General features: G+C 40.5%; 2 protein-coding genes across 4 annotated transcripts in view; one reads left to right on the top strand and one right to left on the bottom strand.

Annotated features, from left to right (window-relative positions):
- The window catches only part of LOC103698274 (tetraspanin-8-like), a 28,934-nt gene extending 6,926 nt beyond the window's left edge, over positions 1-22,008 (top strand). The window contains exons 2-3 of one of the 2 annotated variants that reach the window (XM_039117748.1): positions 1,648-1,958; positions 21,600-22,008. In XM_039117748.1, the coding sequence (XP_038973676.1) occupies positions 1,648-1,947 (300 nt within the window). In that variant the 3' untranslated portion in view covers positions 1,948-1,958; positions 21,600-22,008. Of the gene's footprint in view, positions 1-1,647; positions 2,146-21,599 lie in introns of those variants that run through there. The other variant, XM_039117747.1, reaches the window with a different exon arrangement.
- Positions 1,850-24,980, bottom strand: LOC120105375 (WAT1-related protein At4g30420-like). 2 transcript variants are annotated; one of them, XM_039117745.1, is made up of 9 exons: positions 24,729-24,980; positions 24,578-24,646; positions 24,370-24,486; positions 22,642-22,849; positions 22,406-22,564; positions 22,176-22,327; positions 21,197-21,406; positions 21,037-21,125; positions 1,850-1,924 (listed from the first exon to the last, which is right to left on the bottom strand). In XM_039117745.1, the coding sequence occupies exons 1-8, from the start codon at positions 24,914-24,916 to the stop codon at positions 21,062-21,064; spliced, it is 1,167 nt and encodes a 388-aa protein (XP_038973673.1). In that variant the 5' UTR covers positions 24,917-24,980; the 3' UTR covers positions 1,850-1,924; positions 21,037-21,061. The 2 variants fall into 2 exon arrangements, with proteins under 2 accessions (XP_038973673.1, XP_038973674.1); XM_039117746.1 differs by lacking the exon at positions 1,850-1,924 and having other exon boundaries at positions 21,036-21,125.
- Positions 24,981-26,626: the final 1,646 nt, after the last annotated feature.

The raw sequence follows: 26,626 nt of genomic DNA, 5'->3' as shown, positions 1-26,626 counted from the left end.
TCCTCCAGTACGCCGCCATGGGCGCCCGTCGGAACCCGATTCGGTTAGTAACCATCCATGGTCCGTAGATACCATCCATTTCGGACCCATTGCCCTCCCTATCCACCTGCTTGGGGACCTCTGCCGTGGCCTTTCCATTTGCATCCTCTTCCAATCCATGCTTCTCCGCCGCCAATTCCTTCCCCACCGCCGATTCCTGCCCCACCGCCGCCGGAAGCGGAAACTCGCAGTCCACCGATGAGTGTCCAATCTGACTGCACTTAGAGCATGGAACAGACAAGCTTTCATAGGTAAAGTCCTGCCAGAATTTCTCTCTTCCCGCCGATTTTCTGAACACGAAAGTCCCCGGCTTGAGCGGAGCTGAGATGTCCAGCTCGATCTTCAACCTGGCAAATCCGTACCGCTTCCCCTGCGCCATGAAGCCATCTAACTCTAGAGGGTTGCCGGCACTCGCCGCAATCCGAAGAATGGTTTCCTTCTTCCAGTAATCCAATGGCAACCTGGGCATACGGAGCCATACCACCACCCGCCCGATACCACTGGCCCCCAAGATGAAATTGGGACGCCATCGATCCATGGCAAGCAGCTGTCCGGCCACCATCCAAGGACCATTCCTCATCGCAGCCTCCCGGTCCACTTCATTGGCATATCTAATGGCGCTGACACCATCCACCAACATGAAACTTTCAACATCATACGCTAGTCTCCCGGCCCGCCAGATTTCCTTAGCCACCCAATTCACCGGAATGCTCCTCCTTAAGCTCCTCACCAGGATCGTGGTGTTCCTCCAGTCCGACCGCGTACCCTCAAGCTCCTCTTCCGGCACCTCCACCACCTCGGTGAACCGGCTCTGCACCACTTCCAGCTCACGGGGAGAGATATGGTGACTGGTCCATACCGGTAGGCTTGGCCTTCGTCACGCCTTTTGCCACCTCCGCCCACGACGAACGCTTCGCCGCACTCCTAGGAGAAATGTTGCTGGGTCCGCCGGGCTTCCTCGACACCGGCGTCGCCGACGGCCCAACTCCAGAATCAGCCATGTCAGTAATCCGGTAACCGTTCGACGAAATTCCCCTATGACATACACCCAAAACATGAATCTCAATGCACCCGCTCACCCCTCCCCACCCTTTTCACCATCCCCCTGGGCACGGCTTCGTGAGTGGTTACTGCATCTATTTCCCAAATAGAAAACCACTTTGTTTTTTAAATAAAGGGCATTCCCTTCTTTATTCAGTATTTTATAACGTGTGCTCTACATTACCCGATCCCAACTAGTGTGGGATGAAGGCTTAGTTGAATTGAGTATATAAGGCATGCCTTACATGTACTTGAGCACCTGCACTTGTGATTTTCTTAGTTTTTTTAATATAATGTGTGTTAGCTATCTTTTTAGCTTTGTTTCCTTATTTTATCTAATTAAAGATTTTTGGTCTTTATTTAGAATCTCTAGGCTATCTTCTTTCCTGTTTATCTAAAAAGAAAATTTATCATCTCAGTGATCCATGAATAATTATGTAGACTGACTGTGATTTGCAATACTCTGGTCTACTCAATGTTTTTCGTACATACTATGTTGTTGAAGTTTCTCAAGGCAGACTTATTTTAATTGCATTTCTGCATCCTCCTCTGCTTTTCTTTCTTCAGTCTGGATGCTGCCTTCCACCCACAGAATGTGGATTCGTCTTCCAGAGTGTCACCGTCTGGACTAACCCAACCAACACCACTTTGAACAACACTGACTGCAGTACCTGGAAAAATGATCCTTCCATCCTCTGTTATGACTGTCAGTCTTGCAAGGCCGAAACTGTTGCGAGTATCAAGTATGACTGGAAGGAGGCAGCAAGGAACACCACCATTTTCCTCGTCTACCTCATTGTCATATTTTCTTTTGGATGCTACACCTTGCATCAGAGTGCTCACCCTGGATGGAAAGGATACTCTTAAAGGGCTGACAGGTTTTTGACTTTTGAATATTAGTTTTTGAATCGTTAACTGTACATTCCCTTTGCCGATCGCTGGTCCATTTAGGTTATATCTGTTGCTCGATCTTTCATACCTTCAATGTTATATTGGCTAGGAGCACTATATTGGTTATATCTTTACTAGTTTATATAATACAGTTGCAAGGAGTCTTTTCTACAATGCTGTTTGGTATCACTAGGTTTCTTGCTTGATATTGGTGCCCATTACTCCGACAATCTTACTGACAACTCTTTTTTTTTTTTAAAAAAAAATCAATGCTTTATGGGTCTGGCTAAATGAGTAGAGGGTGTTGTCCCTCAAAGAAATAGTAGAGGGTGTTGAAGACTTAGGTCAGTGTGCATGCTTCAGCAATGGGCATACGGGATGTGTGTTTAGCGATCCATGTTATGGTCAATTAACATACATAGAAGGGGATTGGTATCCGGAATCAGCATAGCTAAATGGTATTTGTATCTTGGTAAATCACTTGTAGTAGTAATCTTCCAAGTAAACCCCTACTACTATAATATGAACTCTGGGTGGTGTGCCTCTAGCCCAGGAGCTCCACTCCTTTGAGTGCACCTTAACCTGCATTGCATATGCAGGTCACTAGTGCAAACTAGAATCATCCTATCTATCCATATTTGAGAGAAGTTTGAGTTTAGTATTTTATGAGCACCACAAGATAGTGTACCCAATATGATTTAGATTTTGACAAAAGAGCCTAGTTAAGGAACTTGTATCTTTTGTACTACAGATGAAGGTTCTTTCTTACAGAGAGGCAACTCTGTGGAAACTATAGGAACATAGTAGTTTCGAAGGAATTAGGTAGATAGTGAAATAGGTCATTTTTTCCTTCTAGAGACCAATGTACCTTCTTACCGTGACATACTTAAAGGATTTTATGCATGGTAATGCTTCTACACAGCTAGCATTATGGTAGATCCTGAAAGGTTAGAGGCTGCTACAGAGGACTCAGATTCCTAGTACAACTGTAGTAGATGGATTGAAGCCAGACAAATACCCAAAATTGAAATCTGAATCTCTTTATGCTACAGGCAGAATCAGATGGGGTCAGATTCTTAGATGTTGGTTAACCATCTAAACATTTTGTAGAACCTTCCCGGTGCCCATGGACCTATTGGAATTTGCAAATTATGTCCTTTGTTGAAAAATCCTACTTGACCCTTTATTCATGCAAGTTCAACTAGTCTACTGTATTCTTATAAGAATCTTTTAAATCATGATTCAAATCTTAAATTTAAATAGATCTCTATAAGATTCAAGTAGATTGAAAAGAATTTGCTATATTCTTTGTTTTTTTATTTGCTACTCAAATGTGCATCGATTTGACTGTGTTGTGAATTTGATATAGAAATTTATGTTATGACTCCACTCAGAATACTACTTTAATGGGCTAAACTGATTTTCTAATTACAAAATTTGTGGTGGAGATACTTAGTTACTTTTCTAAACTAATTTCAAGAAGAAATACCATTACTTCAGCCTTTATGATTGACAGCCCCTGCCAAGAAGGTGACTTTAAGTGTTGCCAATACGTAATCAAATTCATGGGCTGGCCACAACATCGCTCATATGATGCAGCTTGTGGGTCATTAATCCAATGACTCCAAGTGGTGAAGTGACATAGGTTCTACTATTCATCTTTTCTCTAAAGTACACTTTCTGCTCTAGCTACTAGGTTGTGAGGTATCAAGGGACATTCATGGGCGATGCTATGAATGAAAACATAGTGGAAGTCGTAACATAGTGGAAGTGGTTAAGGGTCATGCTTCACCTTTTAGTATATTATCGCACTAACAAGAAATCATGTCGAGCATTTATAATGAGTTTGTATCACATAATTTTCTACTCTGGACTACATTGCCTGGGTCATCAAGGCTTACAAGCAAGGTTTGCTGAATCGGGCCGACCGCCCAGTTTAGGTAGTATCGAACTGATCAAGTGCAAAACCGGGTCGGTTCGCCATTTAAATTCGGTTCTGGCTTGTAGCCCGATGCAAAATTGGGTGCGAAGGGACCGGCCAGAACTGGTTCTTTTTGGGCCGTAACCGACCGGAATCGGCCGGTTCGATGCCGACCCGGTGCGAACCAATTGGTTCCCACCGAGTCAACCCGGTTTCGAACCGGATTAACTGTAGGCACTATGACATTATTGCCATAGTGGCACTGTGGGATTATTGTCGCCACTATGGCAATAATGCCACGGTAGCCGCAAGATGCCTTTAAAAGCCATTGAAGGCGTCTCGGCCTTCCCAATGGAATTTGACATAGGCTCCGATTTAGGCTATCAGAAGGAAGAGTCTAGGCTAAATAAGGTGTGCTTTCTATCTCCTATCTTCTTTCTTTTTTTTGGCTGAAAAAATAGCTCAAAAATTATAAAATAAGAGATCATGCCAAATTTTTTTTATTTGGACTTGATTTTTTATATGTTTTTAGATCCATGGACGATGTACACGATGATATAAAATTTTTTAATTTTGGATTATATATATTTTTAAAAATTAAAAAATATATTTTTGGATTAAAAAAGATATTTTTTAAAAAATAAGAAACGTATTTAGGGACATACAAGCTACTCTCTATAAAAATTTGGTGTCCATCCATTTGAGTTGTGATGCGATCATGTGCATAGTAGCCTAGGCCTAAATTTGAAAAAAATAAAAAAATAAGTAGCTTTTTATGCATGTTCGATGGCCTAAAAAAAATATGGAGCATCCATTGTTGAGTTCTACATGAATCTAAGCTAAAATTAATTTTTGAAATATTAATATTTAAAAATTAATTTTAAATATAAAAAATAATTTAAAATATATAATTAATACCAAAACTTATGAAAATTAGCAGTACGTATTACATAATTCAGAAGTATTTCTGAGGTAGAAATCATATTTTTCTAAATTTATGATATATAAATATTTTTTAAAATTAAAAATTATTAAAAATATGTAAATAAATAAATAAATAATGAGGGTTATGTATTAGATAAATCAGATGTATTTTTTGAGGTAAAAAATTATCATCGTCGTATTAAATTTTGCTAATTTTAAATAATTGATAAACTAGCGTACTCGATAAATTTGCAGAAATGGAGCTATCAAGAAAAAAGAAGGATCCAGAGCGTGATATTGGCTGGGTGCATCGGCAAATGCTCTCGGAACGGAACCATTAACAGTACAACTGGTGCAACACAAAGTTCAAGAGAGGAGAGGTAACCAGGTTGAAACAGCACTTAGCTGGTGGTTACCATGAGTATCTATATGTCGGAAATGCTCATAGGAGGTTCGACAGTTGGAGTATTTCGTTGATTTCACAGCAGCGAAGGAGAAGGTTGCCAAGAAGGCAGAGGTGGATCGCCGAGTGGCAGAGCTACCTTTCTATCACTCCAAGAAGTCAGAGAAGACGTCCGCTCTAGATGACGAGGCATGGATTTAGGCTCCATGTAGACAAGCCTGAATGATCAGTGATAGCTAGATGAGGTAGCTAGGTATAGGGCTCAATTTGGGCCCTCGTATTGAGTCGGGCTTCGGTTCTACGAGTAGCAGGGCAGATCCAGAGTTTACGAGGACCTCCTCGATTGGAAAGGTCGTCAGCAGAGGTGGTGGCTGGATTGCATCTATGCTGGAGCTTCTGATAGCAAAAAAAAGTCATCCAAAGAGATTTCACTAGGAGCAGCAATCCATGATTTAAATCTACGTACCTTTTCCAGCAGAGATTTAAAGCAGCAGATGATTGACTCAATGCTGAAGAAGGATAAGAAGGATATGTGGCAAGCTATTGGATCCTAGTTTCATGTTAGCTACATTTCAGTAAATGTGGTAGACAATACGTACTACAGATTTGCATTTTCGCTATACAGGCTGCCAGTTTTGGTGTAAATCCTCCAAATTCGAAGGACATCTACGGTGAATTTTTTGACAGTAATAAGGGGCTAGAGAAATAGATTGCCTCCTACAAGAGCAAGTAGCCCACATATGGACTAATTGTAATGTGATGGTTGGATCGGTCCTACCAGGCGGAGCATCAACTTTCTGACATATTGTGATACGAAGACTTTCTTTAATAACTCGGTTGATGCTTCTGATCAGGTGCACGACGCCACATTCATCCTTAAATTTATGGAGGAGGTGATTGATTAAGTAGGAGAGAAAAATGTCGTGCAGGTAATCACTGATAATAGGCCACAATATAAGGCTGTCGGAGAGATCTTGATGGAGCGGCGACCACATATTTTTTGGACCCCATATGCTACATATTATATCGACCTCATGTTGATAAGCATTGCGAAGATTCGTAGAATGCAACAGACAGTGAAGACAGCCCAAACTATCACCAGGTATATTTATAACCATATCTGGGTGAAGAGGTATGCAGGAGAGAGATTCTAAGATCAGAAGTCACACGGTTTGCTACCAAATACGTTGCACTTAGCCTTCTTGAAAAGAAAGCAGCCCTACGTCAGATGTTTGTTAGTCCTGAGTGGCAGAAAACTAGTTATGCCTAATACGACATTGAAGAGAGCAGTGCCGAAGATTTGGTGACGAGGTAGACATTCTTAAAGCGGGCCACTGCGATAGTGAAGGCTGTTAGACCATTATATGAAGTGCTTCGAGCTGTGGATAGCAAGAGGTACCCCCAGATGGGCTTCCTATATCATATGATGGAGAGGGCAAAGGGTTAGATCATGGATGCAAATCCAGCCCATGCCCAGGAGTACATTGGCATCATTGAGCGGCGATGGGACTACCAAATAGGTAGGAATTTGCATTTAGCAGGTAAGCAAGAACATTAAAAATTAGACTGCTCCTGTACTTGTATAATTTTACTAAGACGATCTCCTCTATGTGTAGCATACAACATGAAACTCTCGGTTCCAGTACAACATAACTGAAATTAGTATGGATGATGAACTTCTGGTCGCTCCATGTAATGTCATTTATAAGGAGCTTGATCTAGAAGTCGCGGCCCTATATCTAGAAGAGGTAATTTAACTTAAGTGACATGTGTAAGTTAACTGGTATCTTCTATATTAACATAGTACAACACGATTTTTTCTCACGGACCAAATTATTTAGAGAGGACAACGACAGCTTTCGATAGCGAGCAGCTATCGTAAGTAAGAAAAGTATGAATCTAGGTATGTTACACATTAGGAAGATATTTACCTGACATTAGATGGTTACTGATATGGTACTATCGTATATCTATTTTTCTTCGATGCTTTTGCAACTAAATGGTGGATTCATTTTGGGCTGTCCGCGAAAAATTTTAAACGAGTAGCTATCCGGATCCTCTTCCAAATGGTTTCTTCGAGTGGCTGTGAGCGTAACTGGTTTACGTTCGCTCTCATCCACAACAAGCAAAGAAACTTTTTGACACAGAAGCACCTCAACGACCTTGTATATGTTCACTACAATCTGAGATTGAGGCTAAAGTGCATGCAGAAGAAAGTGAAGCTCAAGTATACAGATATGATATATAGTGCTTTTGTTGATGATGAGGATGATCCTATGATAAGATGGTTTGTGGGTCAGCAGCAAGAGCCGGAGCTTGACGAGCCAAGATTGCCTGCACGACCGGCCAGTTTCGTAGCCAGTGAGGCTAGGGTCGATGTAGGGCAATGGGCTGAGCGCAATATTTCACGCATTTTTATAGCTGATCAGCCACAGCCACAAGGAGTCAGTCACCGCATGACTCATTGTCCGAGATATCCTCTCAGAGATATGATTGAAGATGCTTAGACATGGCAACTACGCTATCCGATTGACTCGATCAGAAGGACGATATAGCTAAGTAGAGAAAGGCATGAAGGATAAGGAGACAGCTACTCAGCACACCAAAAAAAATAAAAGATATCTGCAGCCCTAATGGAGAGTGTTGAGGAGTTTTAGAGCAGCAACAATGACAGTTTTGGTGGTCATGGATCTGCTGGCCATGAAGGGAGTGAATGACAGGAGACCACTATTTATGAGACAGTTACAGGGTGATCTTCTATACATTGGTGAGTTCCAGTTTATACATGCTACACAGGATAGAGACCATGATGCACGATCTGGTAGAGCCTGCGAGGATGCGATTGCATATAGAAGACGAGCTTCTCAAGGTCATTCAAAAAGACACGATGCAGTTGCAAATGACTTCGCACAGGGAGTAGGATTCATAGATGTATCAAGTTTTGAATCGTATACTGGATCCTATTATCCGCAGCCACAGATGGCCTATGACCTATACGAATATGGATATGGTGCGTCTGAGGCATCTTCCAGTGGCTACTATCCTCCACAGCCCAGAGCATCTCATGGGTCGGATTTTGCTGCCGGCATATTCGGATGGGCCCCTTCATAGTCGTATTATCAGCCAGAGGACACCTCTTAGAGACAGAGCTTTAGCGAGAGATTCCAGAGTGCTTATAACCCTACGTGCGCTCCTTATGGGATGAACGTATAAGACTACAATGCCGCTTGGTTAGAGGAAGTGGGTTGATGTGCCTTCTGACTATAACTATTGGGCCCAGATGGGCCGATCTGGACTATAGTCGGCAGCCCATCTGGAGACCCAAAATGTATATCTTCAGAAAGGAGGAGCGACGATCGCCAGTTGTTGAGGCGGTTATAACCGCCTAACAGCTGCGGTTACCCCCACTTCCTCCACTTCCTTTTCCCCCGAAGAAGGCTATAAAAGCCTTAGAAGATCCCTCAGAGGCACTTCCACCTCTCACCGCCTTCCTCTCTTCTTTCTCTCAACTGCAGCAAACCACTCGGATCTGTCGCCGAGCCGTCGGAGTAGGAGGCTCCGAGCTGCCGGAGGAAGTGACCAAGCTGCCGGAAGAGACTTCTCGGCTCCTCCTTGGAGCTAGATAAACCTTTGATCCCTTGCTCTCTTCATGATTTATGATCTGTTTAGCTTAGATCTAGTTTAGCCATGAGATAAAAAAATAGACAAAGAACGAAATAAAACGAAAGAGAAGAAAAGGAGGAAGAAGATGAAGAGGAGGGAAGGGGGAGGATGTAACCTGTGGTCGGCTCTTGATCACGACCCCAACTCGATCGGTCAATGATCATAGCCGGTCCATGCCATAATCTCCTTCCACCCGATCATGTTTTTCCCTTTCAATCAAACCTTAAATCATAGGCCCTACCTCCCGATCCATAGGAGTCGTTGGCCCAAGCAAATCCGGTTCTCGTGGGGTGGACCGGTTTGCTTTTTCTTGGGGTTGTCGGAGAGAGGAGAGGCCGGTGACGGTGGCCTCTAGATCGGATGACCGGAGATCTTCCTTCTCCTCTCGGTCATCCCTTCCTCTCGATCTCCTCTTCCTTCAAAACCCTAACCTTTGATCCTATCTTCCAATCCATGGGAAGAGTCTACCATCCGGCTCTTATGGTCGTAGAGGAGGATGGTCATTCTGGTGGTGGGCTAGCTGTGCCTTCATGGCCGGGTGGGCAGCCACCACCTCGGGTGGGCTTTGGGGAGATTAGGGATGAAGGGAAGGAGGAATGAAAGGGCCAAGCGGTCGGGTTTGGATGAAGAAGAGGAAGTTTGATGGGCCAGGCAATCGGTCTTGAAGGAAGTCTTATGGGCTTGTGAATATTGTGGGCTTTGTGGGCTATGATAATAAAGGTCCACCAAAATTGAACTTGGGTTACTGGATTCAGAGTCCAAGGTCTTAATCACTAGACCATGGAACCGTGGGCCTGGTTACAAATCAACTGTTTAAGTTACTGGGCCTGAACCAGAAATTGAATTAGGCCATAGGCCTAAATAAAAATGAGCCCAGTAACTGAATCAGGCCAGTGGCCTAATCCAGTAACTGAATCAGGCCATGGGCCTAAATAAAAAAAAGAGCCTAGTAACTGAATCAGGCCAGAGGTCTGATCCAGAAATTGAATCAGGCCAGGGGCCTAAATAAAATGAGCCCAGTGATTGAATCAGGCCATGGGCTTGAACCAAAAATTGAGTCCTTTGGGTAGGCTGTAAAGGATTTTAATTAAGAGTAGAGTGTGAATATATAGAAATAAAATATAATAATTAAAAGTAGAAAAGTAGTAGAAGAGGTAGAATAAAGGTTAAATAAATAAATAAGAATCAATAATTTGATTGTTTATGATATTGCTAGATGTTGGAGAATTGTCGTCTAAACCTAGGATTTTGTAACCGAATTGAGGTAAGTGACCCTGACATAATCTTATTGTTTTCAAATACATGTAACTATTTGAATATGAAATTGTATATTACTAATTATGCTTCTCAAAAATTAGGATCAAGCATATGTAGCAAGTGTTGCATGATTTTGGCTAAATGACATCCATCATGATTACTATATAGTGTACACATGATTTATGATATAAAAAATTGCATGGAAAATGAAGTGTACAACATGATCATGGATTTTACACATTATGATGCCATTATTCATCTTTCAATATATTTATAAAGTAAAATTTATGAAAAGCATGATATGATTGAAGAACTCTCAGATTGCTATGTAAGATCTCCGCCAGTGGATAATAGTAACTCGGCATATGACCTCCGTTGGTGGGTAATAGTAACTCGGCATATGACCCCCGCCAATAGATAATAGTAACTTGGCATATGACCTCTGCCAGTGGATAACAGTAACTCGGCATACGACCCCGCCAACGGATAATAGTAGTTGGTAAAAGCCTTGCCGTCGAAATAAGAGTGGCCATAGCTGCACTTCCATCTTAGAGTATGGATTTCAAAGCATGGAATAATGGCAATGTTTTATGATACATATTCATCTTTATGAACTTGTATGATTGGGCATTCATTGCTTTATGATCGATTTGAATATATGCTATATGAAATGCCTATTTTGTTATAACTGCTAATTTTTTAAATTAATGCATTGGCATGAAGTGCATATGCTTGACCCGGTAAGATTGTGCATAGTTACTTAGTGAGCTATATAGCTCACACCACTTCATTTATGTTCTTACAGATAAATAGGGTTGCTATGAGCAAGAAGCTTGACATACTTTAGGGTTATGGGGATAATTGAATATGAAATGTTAAAATTTTTAAAAGCTCTATATCAATCCTTATTGATGAAACATTTTGACATTCATGAATAAAATTGTTCACTTTTGATATGAAATTTTGAAGTGGCTTCGTGTTATTGTACGCATAAGTTTGCAATAACACGGCCGTGTCACGGACCGGATTTGGGCCGTGACATTTAGTGATATCAAAGCAATAGGTTTAATCATGAATAAAAACCTTAAGTTTAAAAAGGGACTGGGTAGTTAAGTCTCATTCAATTAGAATCTGTTTAATTGAAAAGAAAGAAGTAATTTTATTAATCATAAAAAAATGATTGATTTATACTAATATTGTGTTAGGTCACAATGAACGATAGCAAGAATAAGGGGTTGGCAAAATTTTAAAGCAATATCCGAGGAGCGACCGGCAGGCCAGCTGAGCAAGCTCCAAGCACAGCAGCCACCCAGGTAGATATTGCTGGTGTATGCCGGGTGGTGGCCCAGCTCCTTTAGCAGTAGCAGCAGATGCAGGCTACCTCCCGACCTACACCGTCTATGAAGTCCTATAAGCGATTCCATAGGCTCAACCCACCTATGTTTGATGGTGGAGCGGACCCTCTGGCTGCTGAAACCTAGATTCGGAAGATAGAGAAGATGTTCGATGCTCTACAGTACCCCGATGAGGTGGTCAGATTGGTTATTCCTATGCTAAAAGGGAATGTAGAGTTTTGGTGGACGACCATGAAAGCTGCATTCGAGAGTGATGATGAGCCACTGACATGGGAGGAATTCAAGGGAATATTTTATGATCAGTATTTTCCGGAGTCAGTCAGAATGTCTAAAGAAAATGAATTCTTATCTTTGAGGCAGGCAGATAACATGACTGTGCTGGAATATGCCAACAAATTTAATGAGTTGGGCCGGTTCTGTCCTTAGATGATGAAGTTCGAGAGGAGCAAGGCCTACCGTTCCGAGTAGGGTTTGAGATACGGGATTCGATCCCAGTTGTTTGCGCAGATTTTCACAGATTATAGGGATGTATTGGAAAGGGTTCTGAAGGTGGAAGCTGAACTGATTATAGTAGAAAAAGAAAGAGGTGATTTGAAGACCCAGGGTGACTGAGAGTCAGAATGTTAGGCCAAGAAATTTTGGGGGTAATGCAACCAAAAAGAAGAAATTTGGAGTTTGCAACTACTGCAGCAAGTCACATGGTGAGCCTTGCCTTAAAAAGATGGGAGCCTGTTTCATTTGTGGATAGCTTGGACACATAGCACATGACTGTCAGAAGAAGAGAAATGACCCTGGACCTACTGGATCAGGAGATCAGAGGCAAAAGGGGACTGCTCGGGTCTTCGCATTGACTCGACAGGATGTCAGTGCTAGCGATAGTATGGTGACAGATACTATTCCCATCAATCTAGTTAATGCATCTATACTATTTGATTATGGCTCTATGCATTCTTTTGTATCTGCCAAATTCTCTAGATCTTTACACTGCATACCTGAGAAATTAGAAGAGCCACTATATGATGCTACACCCCTTCAGAAAATGGTAGTTGCTGACATTATATTCAAGAACTGCATAATTTAGTTAGGAGAAAGGGAGTTAGTTGCAAACTTAATACAGCTAGATATGCAAGATTTTGACATCATTTTGGGGATGAATTGGCTGTCCAAGTATCATGCTCATATAGATTGTTTCAGAAAGAGAGTAGTGTTCCAGATACCGGGAGAGCTGGAGTTTTTCTATCAAGGCGATGCACCCATGCAATGTAAGTCCATTTTACATATTATTTCTGCTATGTGCACGCAATGCATTAAGAAAAGGGTGTTAGGCCTATCTAGCCTATGTCGTAAATATTCAAACAGAAATAAGGTTGGATGATATTCCTATTATGGGAGAATATTCAGATGTTTTCCCTGGTGACCTACTCAGGCTGCCTCCTGATCGGGAGATTGATTTCAAGATTGATCTCGTACCGGGAGTTGGACCAATATCCAAGCCTCCTTACCGGATGGCCCCTGCAGAGCTCAGAAAATTGAAAGTTCAACTACAGAAACTCCTAGAGAAGAAATTCATCCGGCCTAGTGTCTCTCGGGGGAGCTCTTGTCTTGTTCGTAAAGGATGGGAGCATGAGGTTGTATATTGACTATAAAGAGCTGAACAAAGTAACTGTGAAGAATAAGTATCCCTTGCCTCGAATTGATGATCTGTTTGACCAGTTGCAAGGTGCACAAGTCTTCTCAATGATAGATTTACGGTCTGGATATCACCAACTAAAAATCCAAGCCGAGGGTGTGCCCAAGACAGTATTTCGGACCAGATATGGTCATTATGAATTTTTGGTTATATCTTTCGGACTAACCAATACTCTAGCTGCCTTTATAGACCTGATGAATAGTCTTCAAGCAGTTTCTGGATCAGTTTGTCATTGTATTCATTGATGATATACTGGTCTATTCCAAGAGCAAGGAAGAGTATGAAAATCATTTGAGGTTAGTGCTGCAGAATCTACGGGAGAAGTTAAATGCCAAGCTGAGCAAATGTGAATTCTGGCTGGATAGCATTGCTTTCCTTGGGCATGTGATCTCCAAGGATGGAATCTTAGTGGACCCAAAGAAGATTGAAGCAGTGGTGAACTGGCCTCGTCCTGCCAATGTGACTGAGATCAGGAGCTTCTTGGGTTTGGTTGGATACTACCGGAGATTTTTGGAAGGATTTTTTTGGATAGCCACTCTTTTGACTCAGAAACGAGCAAAGTATGAATAGAGTGAGGAATGTGAGCAGAGTTTCCAAAGTTGAAGCGGAGACTAGTATCAGCTCCTATTTCCACCCTACCATCTAGTTTTGAAAATTTCACTATTTATAGTGATGCCTCCAAGAAAGGGTTGGGCTGTGTATTGATGCAAAATGACAAGGTGGTGACATATGCCTCTAGACAGTTGAAGCCCTATGAGCAAAACTATCCAACACATGATTTGGAATTAACAACGGTAATATTTGCTCTAAAGATTTGGTGGCACTATCTATATGGAGAGGCATGTGAAGTCTTCACTAATCATAAAAGCTTAAAATACATATTTGCACAAAAGGAGCTTAATATGAGGCAGAGGAGATGGCTTGAACTGCTGAAAGATTATGACCTAAGTATAAAATATCATCCAGGAAAGGCTAATGTGGTGGTTGATGCTCTTAGTAGAAAGTCAACGGTAGGCACCACTGCTTTACTCACCACTCAAAAGCAAATTGTAAAAGATCTCAATATGATGCAGATCAAGGTGACTGCTATGAGTGCTGGTGGTATGCTGGCTAGTCTGATGGTGGTACCGACATTGCTTGAGAGACTCAAGACTGCCCAATAGACTGATGCCTACTTAGGTCAACTTAAAAAGGATGTGGAAAGAGGATTACGACCCGAGCTTAGAATTCACCAGGATGGTAGGCACCACTGCTTTACTCACCATTCAAAAGCAAATTGTAAAAGATCTTAATATGATGCAGTCAAGGTGACTGCTATGAGTGCTGGTGGTATGCTGGCTAGTCTGATGGTGCTACCGACATTGCTTGAGAGAATCAAGATTGTCCAACAGACTGATGCCTACTTAAGTCAGCTTAAAAGAGGATGTGGAAAGAGGGTTACGACCCAAGCTCAGAATTTATCAGGATGGTACTCTTCGATTTGGTAGCAGATTGTGTACCAAATGATGCTGAATTGAAAAGAAAAATTATGGAGGAAGCTCACTAGTCCCGCATCTCTATTCATCCCGGTAGCACAAAAATATATAGAGATCTAAGGAAGCATTTTTGGTGGAATGGTATGAAAGGAGAAATAGCCAATTTTGTGGCTCGGTGCCTAGTATGCCAGCAGGTGAAAGCCAAACATCAGAGGCCTGCAGGTTTGTTGGAGCTACTGGAGATACCAGAATGGAAGTGGGAACATATCACTATGGATTTTGTTATTGGACTTCCCAGGACAGCTAAGAAGAATGATGCAGTGTGGGTGATCGTTGATTGTCTCACAGAGTCAACTCACTTCTTACCCTTTAGGGTTGGCACTCCTGTTGAAAAGCTAGCACTAAGATATATTGATGAAGTCATGCGCCTACATGGCATACCGGTTAGCATTATATCTGATTGAGACCCACGATTTGTATATAGATTTTGGAGGAGTTTTCAGAATGCTATGGGAACTGAATTGAGGCTCAGTACTGCTTATCATCCTCAAACTAATGGCCAGTCAAAGCGGACAATTCAGACATGGAGGATATGTTGAGATCATGTACAGTTGATCTAGGAGGTTGCTAGGATGTTCATATAGCCCTGGTAGAATTTGCTTATAATAACAGCTATCATTCTAGCATCTAGATGGCACCTTATGAAGCTTTGTGAGGAAGAAAGTGCAGATCTCCTGTACATTGGGATGATGTTGGAGAGAAAAATTGTTGTGTCCTAAGTGCAAGTTACCTGAGAGAAGATTTTACTGATCAGGAAAAGGCTCAAGGCAGCTCAGGACAGACAGAATAGTTGGGCAGACAAAAGAAGAAGATAATTGGAATTCCAATAGGATGACTTTGTTTTCTTGAAGGTTTCACCCTCGAAAGGTGTTATGAGATTTGGAAGACACAGTAAGCTAAGTCCTCGCTACATTGGCCCCTTTGAGATTCTGAACAAAGTAGGAGAGATTGCATATAGATTAGCTTTGCCACCAGAGCTATCTAGTGTACATAATGTCTTCCATATTTCTCTACTACAGAAGTACATTACAAAGTCTAGTCATGTAGTAGAGTATGAGCCATTACAGGTTGAAAAGGATCTGACTTGTGAAGAGTTTCCTCTACGCATCATTGATCGCAAGGAGCAGGTCTTGAGACGGCGTACCATTTTCTATGTGAAAATTTAGTGAAATAACCATTTTGAAAGGGAGGCAATTTGAAAACTTGGAGACGAAATGCGTACGAGGTATCCACAGCTTTTTGCAAACTCAAGTATGTAAATTTTGAGGATGAAATTCTTTTTTAAGGAGGAAAGAATGTAACTATTAGGCCCAGATGGGCCGACCTGGACCATAGTCGGTGGCCCATCTAGAGACCCAAAACGTGTATCTTCGGGAAGGAGCGGCGACCGCCAGCTGTTTAGGCGGTTATAACCACCTAACAACCGCAGTTACGCCCAATTCCTCCACTTCCTTTTCCCCCAAAGAAGGCTATAAAAGCCTTAGAAGATCCCTCAGAGGCACTTCCACCCTTACCGCCTTCCTCTCTTCTTTTCTCTTAGCGGCAGCAGACCATTCGGATCCGCCGCCGAGCTGTCAGAGTAGGAGGCCCCGAGCAGCCAGAGGAAGTGACCAAGCTGCTGGAAGAGGCTTCTTGGCTCCTCCTTGGAGCTAGGTAAACCCTTGATCCCTTGCTCTCTTCATGATTTACACTCTATTTAGCTTAGATCTAGTTTAGCTATGAGATTAAAAAAACAGAGAAAGAAGGAAATAAAACAAAAGAGAAGAGGAGGAAGAAGATGAAGAGGAGGGAAGGGGGAGGATCTAACCTGTGGTGGGCTCTTGATCACGACACCAACTCGATCGGGCAATGATCATAGCCGGTCCATGCCGTGGATCTCCTTCCACCCGATCATGTTTTTCCCTTTCAAGCAAACCTTAAATCATAGGCCCTACCTCCCGATCCATGGGAGGAGTCGTCTGCCCAAGCAAATCCGGTTCACATGGGATGGAACCGGTTTGCTTTCTCCTGGGGTTGTCGGAGAGAAGAGAGGCTGGTGACGGTGGCCTCTAGATCGGATGACCAGAGATCTTCCTTCCCCTCTCGGTCATCCCTTCCTCTCGATCTCCTCTTCAAACCCTAACCCTAGATCCTATCTTCCAATTCATGGGAAGAGCCCACCAGCCAGCTCTCATGGTCAAAGAGGAGGATGATCATGCTGGTGGTGGGCTAGTCGTGCCTCCATGGCCAGGTGGGCAGCCACCACCTCGGGTGGGGTTTGGGGAGATTAGGGATGAAGGGAAGGAGGAACAAAAGGGCCAAGCGGTCGGGTTTGGATGAAGAAGAGGAAGTTTCATGGGCCAGGCAATCAGTTTTGAAGGAAGTCTTATGGGCTTGTGAATATTGTGGGCTTTGTGGGCTATGATAATAAGGGTCCACTGAAATTGAACTTGGGTTACTGGATTTAGAGTCTAAGGTCTTAATCACTAGACCATGGAACCATGGGCCTGGTTATAAATCAATTGTTTAAGTTATTGGGCCTGAACCAAAATTAAATCAGACCATGGGCCTGAATAAAAATGAGCCCAGTAACTGAATTAGGCCATGGGCATGAATAAAAAAATGAGCCCAGTAACTGAATCAGGCCATGGGCCTGAATAAAATGAGCCCAGTGACTGAATTAGGCCATGGGCTTGAACCAGAAATTGAGTCCTTTAGGTGGGCTGTAAAGGATTTTAATTAAGAGTAGAGTGTGAATATATAGAAATAAAATATAATAATTAAAAGTAGAAAAGTAGTAGAAGAGGTAGAATAAAGGTTAAATAAATAAATAAGAAATGGAAGGAGCAAATATTAATAATTTGATTGTTTATGATATTGCTAGGTGTTGGAGAATTGTCATCTAAATCTAGGATTTTGTAACCGAATTGAGGTAAGTGACCCTGACATAATCTTATTGTTTTGAAATATATGAAACTATTTGAATATGAAATTGTATATTCCTAATTATGCTTCTCAAAAATTAGGATCAAGCATATGTAGCAAGTGTTGCATGATTTTGGCTGAATGGCATCCATCATGATTACTTTATAGTGTACACATGATTTATGATGATATAGAAAATTGCATGGAAAATGAAGTGTACAACATGATCATGGATTTTACACATTATGATTCCATTATTCATCTTTCAATGTACTTATGAAGTAAGATTTATGAAAAACATTTTAAGAACTATCGGATTGCTATGTAAGACCTCCGCCAGTGGGTAATAGTAACTCGGCATATGACCCCCGCCAGTGGATAATAGTAACTCAGCATACGATCCTACCAACGGATAATAGTAGTTGGTAAAGGCCTTGCCATGGGAATAAGAGCAGCCATAGTTGCACTACCATCTAAGAGTACGGATTTCAAAGCATGGAATAATGGCAATGTTTTATGATGCATATTCATCTTTATGAACTTGTATGATAGGGCATCCATTGCTTTATGATCGATTTGAATATATGCTATATGAAATGCCTACTTTGTTATAACTGCTAATTTCTCAAATTAATGCATTGGCATGAAGTACATATGCTTGATCCGGTAAGATTGTGCATGGTTACTTACTGAGCCATATAGGTCGCACCACTTCATTTATCTTCTTATAGATAAATAGGGTTGCTAAGAGCAAGAAGCTTGACATACTTCAGGGTTATGGGGATAATTGAATATGAAATGTTAAAATTTTTAGAAGCTCTGTATCAATCCCTATTGATGAAACATTTTATGACATTCATGAATAAAATTGTTTACTTTTGATATAAAATTTTGAAGTTGCTTCATGTTATTGTACGCATAAGTTTGCAAAAACACGGCCTGTGTCACGGGCCGAATTTGGGGCGTAACACTGACTATGCTTATGATCTAGATATCTAAGAGAGCTATTGCTAGTCGACCCGATTTTAGATATCGGTATGTATGTTGTACTTTAAATGTATATAACTTATTGTATTATTTTATATTTTTCACGTCACTACTTGAATTGAGGATATTTTGTTGTTACTTGTAGCATGCAACATCTCACTAATTATTCTATGATTTATATAATTTTAAAATAATAAAATGCATCATTAGGTTAAACTGGGATCATAGAAACATCAAAAATATCAAGAAAACACAAAAAAAAATATCAAATTAGACTTAAAATCATTGAAAAACTTCAAAAAGAGTGATTACCAATTAAATATTCTTGAAAAGCAAAAAACAAAGGGCGTGCTAGTATGAAACCGGCACGCCCTAGCCATACCGGTTTCGGTTCAGTACCGAACCGTACCAACACCGGTTCGGTGGTCCTTACTTACAAGACTGTCACCTCTACATAATAAATTATACCACCAACAGAATATTCATACCAAGTTTTGTAAGCACTAGAATTCTGTTGATACAAATGGCTCTTCTTTTACATCCATCGGAATGAGCATGCCAGAAAGCTTATCAGCACAATCTTAGACATTCCAAAGTCTCATATTAATGTTTCAGATCCTTGGAACAGTTTTGCATTCCATAAATGCATAAAGGAGGTAAAATCTACTTTCTTAGAAAGATGATTTTCAGTCTCTTTTCTTTTGTTTGAATCACATTCATGGCTAGTTCCCTAGCTACTTTGATTCAATTGAACCATATAGACTCTCATCTGAGAACATTTTGAAACAGATTGTGAAGATCTAGCCCATATGGGGGCGGAGCATTTCAAAATCTGTGAGCTGAATGGTTTAAATCTTAATTTGGCCAACTTGACATGGTTTTTGGAGGAAGTTTTAGTGGTTAGAGATTTCAAGTATGGATCTTCTTCTTACGCTACAGTAATTACCAGCATAAAACAAATGTAGCATACAATCTGTAGGTATGGCACCTACCTCCTTTTGAGGCAGTACTTGTTTGTATTTGCACTAGGTGGCATGGTGGATTTTTTGAATGTCTGCACCTAAGCTTCTGTTTGTGCTACATGGATGGCACAGTTTTGCTTGTGAGTGGTGCCGGTTATGCATCTGATGGGGTCGGTGCATTGTTATTGGATTGTTGTTCTAGGTCCATCTGACAGTCTTGACCTATGGACCCATCGACTTTCTTAGAAAGATGATTTTCAGTCTCTTTTCATTTACTCCAAGACTAAAATCTTTTGTTTGAATCACATTCATGGCTAGTTCCCTAGCTACTTTGATTCAATTGAACCATATGGACTCTCATCTGAGAACATTTTGGAACAGATTGTGAAGATCTAGCCCATAGGTGGGCGGAGCATTTCAAATCTGTGAGCTGAATGGTTTAAATCTTAATTTGGCCAACTTGACATGGTTTTTAGAGGAAATTTTAGTGGTTAGAGATTTCAAGTATGGATCTTATTCCTATGCTACAATAATTACCAGCATAAAACAAATGTAGCATACAATTTGTAGGTATGGCACCTACCTCCTTTTGAGGCAGTACTTGTATGTATTTGCACTAGGTGGCATGGTGGATATTTTGAATGTCTGCACCTAAGCTTTTGTTTGTGCTACATGGATGGCACAGTTTTGCATGTGAGTGGTGCCGGTTACGCATCGGATGTGGTCGGTGCATTGTTATTGGATTGTCATTCTAGGTCCATCTAACAGTCTTGACCTATGGACCCATCAACTTTCTTAGAAAGATGATTTTCAGTCTCTTTTCATTTACTCCAAGACTAAAATCTTTTGTTTGAATCACATTCATGGCTAGTTCCCAAGCTACTTTGATTCAATTGAACCATATAGACTCTCATCTGAGAACGTTTTGGAACAGATTGTGAAGATCTAGCCCATATGGGGGCGGAGCATTTCAAAATCTGTGCGCTGAATGGTTTAAATCTTAATTTGACCAACTTGACATGGTTTTTGGAGGAAATTTTAGTGGTTAGAGATTTCAATTATGGATCTTCTTCTTATGCTACAGTAATTACCAGCGTAAAACAAATGTAGCATGCAATTTGTAGGTATGACACCTACCTCCTTTTGAGGCAGTACTTGTTTGTATTTGCACTAGGTGGCATGGTGGATTTCTTGAATGTCTGCACCTAAGCTTCTGTTTGTGCTACATGGATGGCACAGTTTTGCATGTGAGTGGTGCCGGTTACACATCTGATGTGGTTTGTGCATTGTTCTTGGATTGTTGTTCTAGGTCCATCTGTCAGTCTTGACCTATGGACCTATCGACCTAGGCATATGTTGTATTGGTCCATAGGCCCTTAAAAATGTGTGTGAAAGAGAGAGAGAGAGAGAGAGAGAGAGAGAGAGGGGGGGGGGGATGATTGGGGTTGGGGGGGGGGGGGGAACCTGTATGTTCCATGCAAGTATGCAATCAGCTTCGAGCACAAGTATTTTCTTCCTTGAAGGCAAAAAAAGAGAACATGGATGTACGATCCCTGTGTAGGCACATACTGTAAGATGTACGATCCCTGTATAGGCAGACATTAATGACAACGAACTGACTCACTTTTCAGTCTGACTTTCCAGATCATCTGGTTTTTCACCCAATAGAGGTTCTTTGACATCTACTTCATAATTGTTGTATCGTGCATCAGTAGATATTGTTATCTTTGAAGAATCATCTTTGATATCTGGCTTGCGCTTGGTGTCGAAATCCTTGGCTTTACCCCATAACACTATATACAAGCCACCCACAACTGCAACAGCACCTATCAAGCTGAAAAAAGTTCATATATTGTTAGTCAGCAAGTAATTATGTTGCTAGAATATATGGATTAATGTTTTAGTTAATCTGCTACAAATGAAAAGTTCACATCAGGCAACCACAATTTGGTGTTAAACTAACTACTTTTATCTTGCTAAACAGCATGTTTTTTGCATCATCTTCTGTAATTTTTTTTCTTTTACAGAAATCAGGGAACATATCGACATTTTAATGGAATACGCTCTCTTCATCAAAAAAAATGCAGAAAACCCTCAAGATATTTTGCTTTGTCTCAAGAGATAAAGTTTTAGTCTTTTGTCATTGCATTGGTAGATAATGTGTTTCTTTGGTATGGATAGATGATGTGTTTGGTTGCAGGGAAATGAGTTGCATTGCTGTATGTAAAACGGCATATGCCCTCATTACATGTTTTGCGTTGATGCAATCATACTCTCTCTATTTTACTTTGGTTGTTGTGGTACAATCATTGCTTTTTTTAACAAATTAATTTGATTTGGGTGAAAAACTACATGTAGCTGATTTTAGTGGATGAACAGTTCATTAACAAGTTTAAAGTGATATAAACTACTAGATTCATCTGCTAGCTTGTGTTACTCTTCTTTGTACTGTTTGTTAACTATAAACAGAATAATGGAATGACTTAGCTCTAGACAAGCTGTGGCTAATATATAAAGTTATTTTCAAATCTTGAACCAATAAAGACATTTCTAATAAATCATTAAAGACTTATCAATGTTTTTGTGAGGCAAGGTAAATATACCTTCCAATATGGAGTCTCTCGTTAAGGATTATGAAAGCCAAAATGGAAGTAATGATGGCGCAGAGTGGATTAAACATTGCAGAATAGAGAGGCCCCCTTACTGATATGCACCAAGATTGGAGATAAAAGGTGACACCCGATCCAAAAATTCCCTGTGTGGGTTTTAGAATGTTTAGTGGATGAATCAGTAAATATAAAAAACTGGAAACAGTGTATGGTTAATAACTTACTGCAAATAAACAACACAAAAGCTCGAAGATTGAACGAATCTTCCAAGCACTCAGGTTTGGTTCCAAGTAAAATGTGAGAATAGCTGATTGGAAGGTCGATAAAAGGCACATCCAAGCTGATAGTGATAATGGGTCAAGATATGACTTACAAATTGGCACCTGTGAGCAAAGCCATGAAAGATCAGTATCTCTTACATTTTAAGAAGTAATAATGTTCTTTCAGGGAGCTTTATTACCTGCAAGATAAGCCAAAATGACCAGCAAAAACTGCTTCCGATGAGAAGGAGGCCGCCAATCACCCATGTTTGACCAGAATTCTGATATCCAACATTCAGAAGCCTTGGACCTTTGAAAAATGCCATGGACATCGCTCCTCCAACGCAGATAACAGTCCCAAGTACCTTGGCCATGCTTCTAAAGCTCCGTAATTTTACCTTCTCTAAACTGTCAATCATATGAAAAACAGTGCATTTTGTTAACGATGTTAAACTTCCATAGTAACTTCATGATCTAATATGTACAGGACATCAAGGAGAACTGAAGGAGCAAGGAACATTCGGATTAATGAACTATTGTAGTGGGTTGCATGTTTATGATATACAACAGTATAAGCTTGCATATCAGCTTTGGAAAATCTAAAGATTAATCTATTTGTGATAAGAAGATTGAGGATGATGCTAGATATTTCTCATCTCCATTACGAGCTGGTTAACCTATTAAAATGTTAAGCGTCATGAGATGTTTATGATTCAGGATGCTAATACTATTTCTTACGTCAGATGTAAGGTTTTAAATCCCCTGCCTACGTCCCCTCCATCTCTCCCCTGCTAGTTTCTTTTCTTTTGTCTTCTTTGTTTTTTCCCCCTATTTTTTTCCTTCTGTCCTTTTTTTTTTCCTCACTTCTCTTTTCTTTTTCTTCTCCTTTCCTTCCTTGATTTTTTTTCTCTTTCTTCCTTTTTCCTATCTCAAAACTCCCTTTTCCTTGTAAAGATGGGACGGGATGGTACGGCGAGGATGCTGGCGGGATTTAAAGAATTTAAGACAGCCATGCTTCATGCCGGTGCCAAGCTGTTAACTGTATTATTTAGGTCCCAAGGGGAACGAACACCGGCCATTCAAGTGGTGCTTAGCTGGTGGGAAGACATTAAATCAGTGCCCTTGTTATCCTAAGGAAAGCTCAGCCATTTTGACCCCCCATTGCAAAATTCTGAAATAGTACATGCTAATTAGGCAACAGCTGACAAGGTTAATTGGGCGTGCCCATTATCAAACATTGCTGACGTGCAAAAACTTATAAACTAGTTCATTGACCCATGTTAGGCTGGCCATGACCTAGTCCACTCATTGCAAGCCCAAGGTGGATCAACGATGGCTTCTAGTTGCCATCACTCGATGGAAAGTTAGCCTTTGTTTGTCGATCAGTTTGCCACCAATATCATCCTAGTAGGATCCACTTGGCACTGTATAAAGATCGTCATATTAAATCGTGCAAGCGACTTATGTGACGCCAATAAATAGACCAGTCAAGCTGCTGACTAATTTAGAAAATGCATAAACTAATTCAAGAATGCCATGGAACACTCCTGAGGTTCTAGAACCTTTGCATGATGAACGAAACATGGTTTCATATCAACAACAACAAAAAAAAGGTTGCATCATTAAGAAAATTGAAATCTATATCGATTAGGGGCTGAAGTTTTGTTAAAAATTCCATGCATGCAATCGAAATCCATCTCATGCCTAAGTCCATAAAGGCCATGTTATGGTGCCATCGATGCCTGCAATGGAACCTAATCTATTCTTTATTTTCTTGGCAAACCACTGATTACTAAAGGCCATGTTATGGTGCCATATCGGTGCCTGCAATGGAACCTAATCTATTCTTTATTTTCTTGGTAAACCACTGATTACTGAAGAGATTGTTAATTTAGGGAGTAGGCATTGTGAGAGATTGGAGGGCTTACCCAATAGAGGCTGCCATCACAAACGTAAGTGCGGGGTTTAGATTGGTCATAGCCGTGGCTATTGATGAAGATGCCAACTTCAGCCCTTGATAATAGCAGTACTGGTTGAGGGTGGCACTGTTCAAGAAAAAAACGCAAGGAAAACATAAACAGCTAATCTCAAGTACCTTTGACGAGGAGATCGACGAACAGAAAACTAAGCACTTACCCAACAAGAGAAGCAACAAACACCAAACAAAAGGCTCTAAAGCCCAAGCTCATCTGACTCAAATTCCCCCTGGACAACCATAGGTGAAAAATAGTGAGAGAGAAAGAGAGAGAGAGAGAGAGAGAGAGAGAGAGAGAGAGAGAGAGAGTACCGTCTTGCTAGAATGGTTGTGGGTGCCACGACGAGAGTGGCCATGGCCTGCCTATAGACAACAAAGACCATGGGGTTCATGCCCTCGGTGAAGGCAGCCTTGGCTGAGAGAGCCATGACGGCGTAGATGCACTGCGCCAACATCATGGCGAGGCCAGGCTTGTTTTCCTCGAGGAAGGACTCTCCCATTCCTTCACACAAAGGAGGTACTGTTTTAATGGAGCACACAAAGGAGAAACAACACGGATTGCTTCACAAGGAGGCCATACAGCGTTCTTATATAGCGGGTTTGTCCAGATGCCCCTGCCGTGGCTCTTAGTATACCCGTATGACGGCACACTAACCTAAAATCCAGAATAAAGACCAAATGCGAAAAAAAAAAAAAAATACAGAGAATTTTGAGAAAAAAAATAAGTGGAAAAAAATTGAAAGAGAAATAAATATATTTAGAAAAATAAAAGCCGAAATAATGAGTTAGACTCCCTCTTATAGAATGCCTCATGAAAGAGGCTTTATACACATAAAAAAATTCTCTACTAACTCTTCACATAACTCTCTTCTACTGCAATATAAAAACATCATTATTCCACTCCAACTAAAAAATAAACTTAAATATACTAAGACTAAAGCTCAATCTAACTTAAAGTAGAGTAGCACTAAAAGATAAATTATCTCGACTAGAATTGGAATAAAAAACTAGGATAGAATCCTAATATAAGTTGGATAAGCAATGGACTTCCAACACTTCCCCTCGTTACAACTTACAAGGTATCGGCAATGTTGGACTTGTCGATATTGTGAAACGCCACACTAGCTATTGCCAATAATACAGTAGTAATATCAACATGCAATATCTTATAGAACTAATTAAATAATAGAGCTCTTTTATTGATTCGAATAATAACTTCTTGGCTGGCACGTACTTTTCAATGCACGTGTCAAGATCGATGATCTCCTCCAACACTTCCTCTTAGCACTAACTCCATGGTCACTATACCGAGATTCTATAAGACATCTAACCTATGCCAACAAGCATCAAGTTACTAGTTACAGTTATTACTTACGGGAGTATTGACCATTATCTGCACATCTATAAAATCAGTAGTAAAACATTAGCTTTATTCACATTCCTTGACTTAAGCAGCTTTAAGTATCTGCATATAATTAGTTTTTATATATAAAATCAAATCTTCATGTATAGAGTCTTCTAATAGCTCGAACTTTGGAGTAGCTTTAAAATTAATTGAGGTACCAAATATTTTGTCAAATATAAAGGCATAACATGAATCATCTCTACCAAGCATGTCTTTTTGCTGTTGGATCTCTGAAACTACTTTAAAATTAGTTAGCTCTTCATCTTCATGAACGACTAAATCATTATAAAAAACATCCATGTCATGGATAGCTTTCATTTAAGGCTCTTCTATATAATTTAATTCCTTGATATGAATTTCTATGACCGGATCAACTATAGCATTCTTTGACTCTTCTTGAGCAATTATAAAATTAATTGATTCTTCAATCATGATCTTTTCTAAACTTGATACAGCATCCATGTGATCAAGCTCCTCCTACTCCAAATTTTCTTCTAGATCTGCATGATCCTTGGGCTAATCAATCTTGTCATGCTCTAAGTCTTCCGAACTTAATCCAGTCTCTAATTAATTAAGTTCCATGTGCTTCAAATCTTCATCTTTAAACTAAATTTGTTCTTCTTCCAAAGTTTTAGAAAGCTTGAAACCAAAATTTACTCTTCATGCAACTTTTGTTTAAGATGTCTCACCTTGCTAGAATTTGAGTGGATGGCTACAAGAATATCCCATGCTTTTTTTGGCCTATGTATATCCTAGATATAGAAATAATTTTTTCTATCAATTGAAACTTGAATAATCTACATAA

This window comes from Phoenix dactylifera, unplaced genomic scaffold (assembly GCF_009389715.1).
Source record: "Phoenix dactylifera cultivar Barhee BC4 unplaced genomic scaffold, palm_55x_up_171113_PBpolish2nd_filt_p 000270F, whole genome shotgun sequence".
Taxonomy (NCBI): domain Eukaryota; kingdom Viridiplantae; phylum Streptophyta; class Magnoliopsida; order Arecales; family Arecaceae; genus Phoenix; species Phoenix dactylifera.
The sequence above is the reverse complement of the archived record's forward strand: the minus strand, read 5'-3'. Positions and strand labels throughout refer to the sequence as shown.

Bases quoted from the DNA above. Each gene is read 5' to 3' on its own strand.
- LOC120105375 (XM_039117745.1), bottom strand. From the start codon at position 24,916: ATGGGAGAGTCCTTCCTCGAGGAAAACAAGCCTGGCCTCGCCATGATG. The intron at 24,487-24,577 runs GTAAGTGCTTAG...TTTCTTGAACAG, and splicing joins TTTGTTGCTTCTCTTGTTGG to TGCCACCCTCAACCAGTACT. The intron at 22,850-24,369 runs GTAAGCCCTCCA...TATGATTGACAG, and splicing joins GTGATGGCAGCCTCTATTGG to TTTAGAGAAGGTAAAATTAC.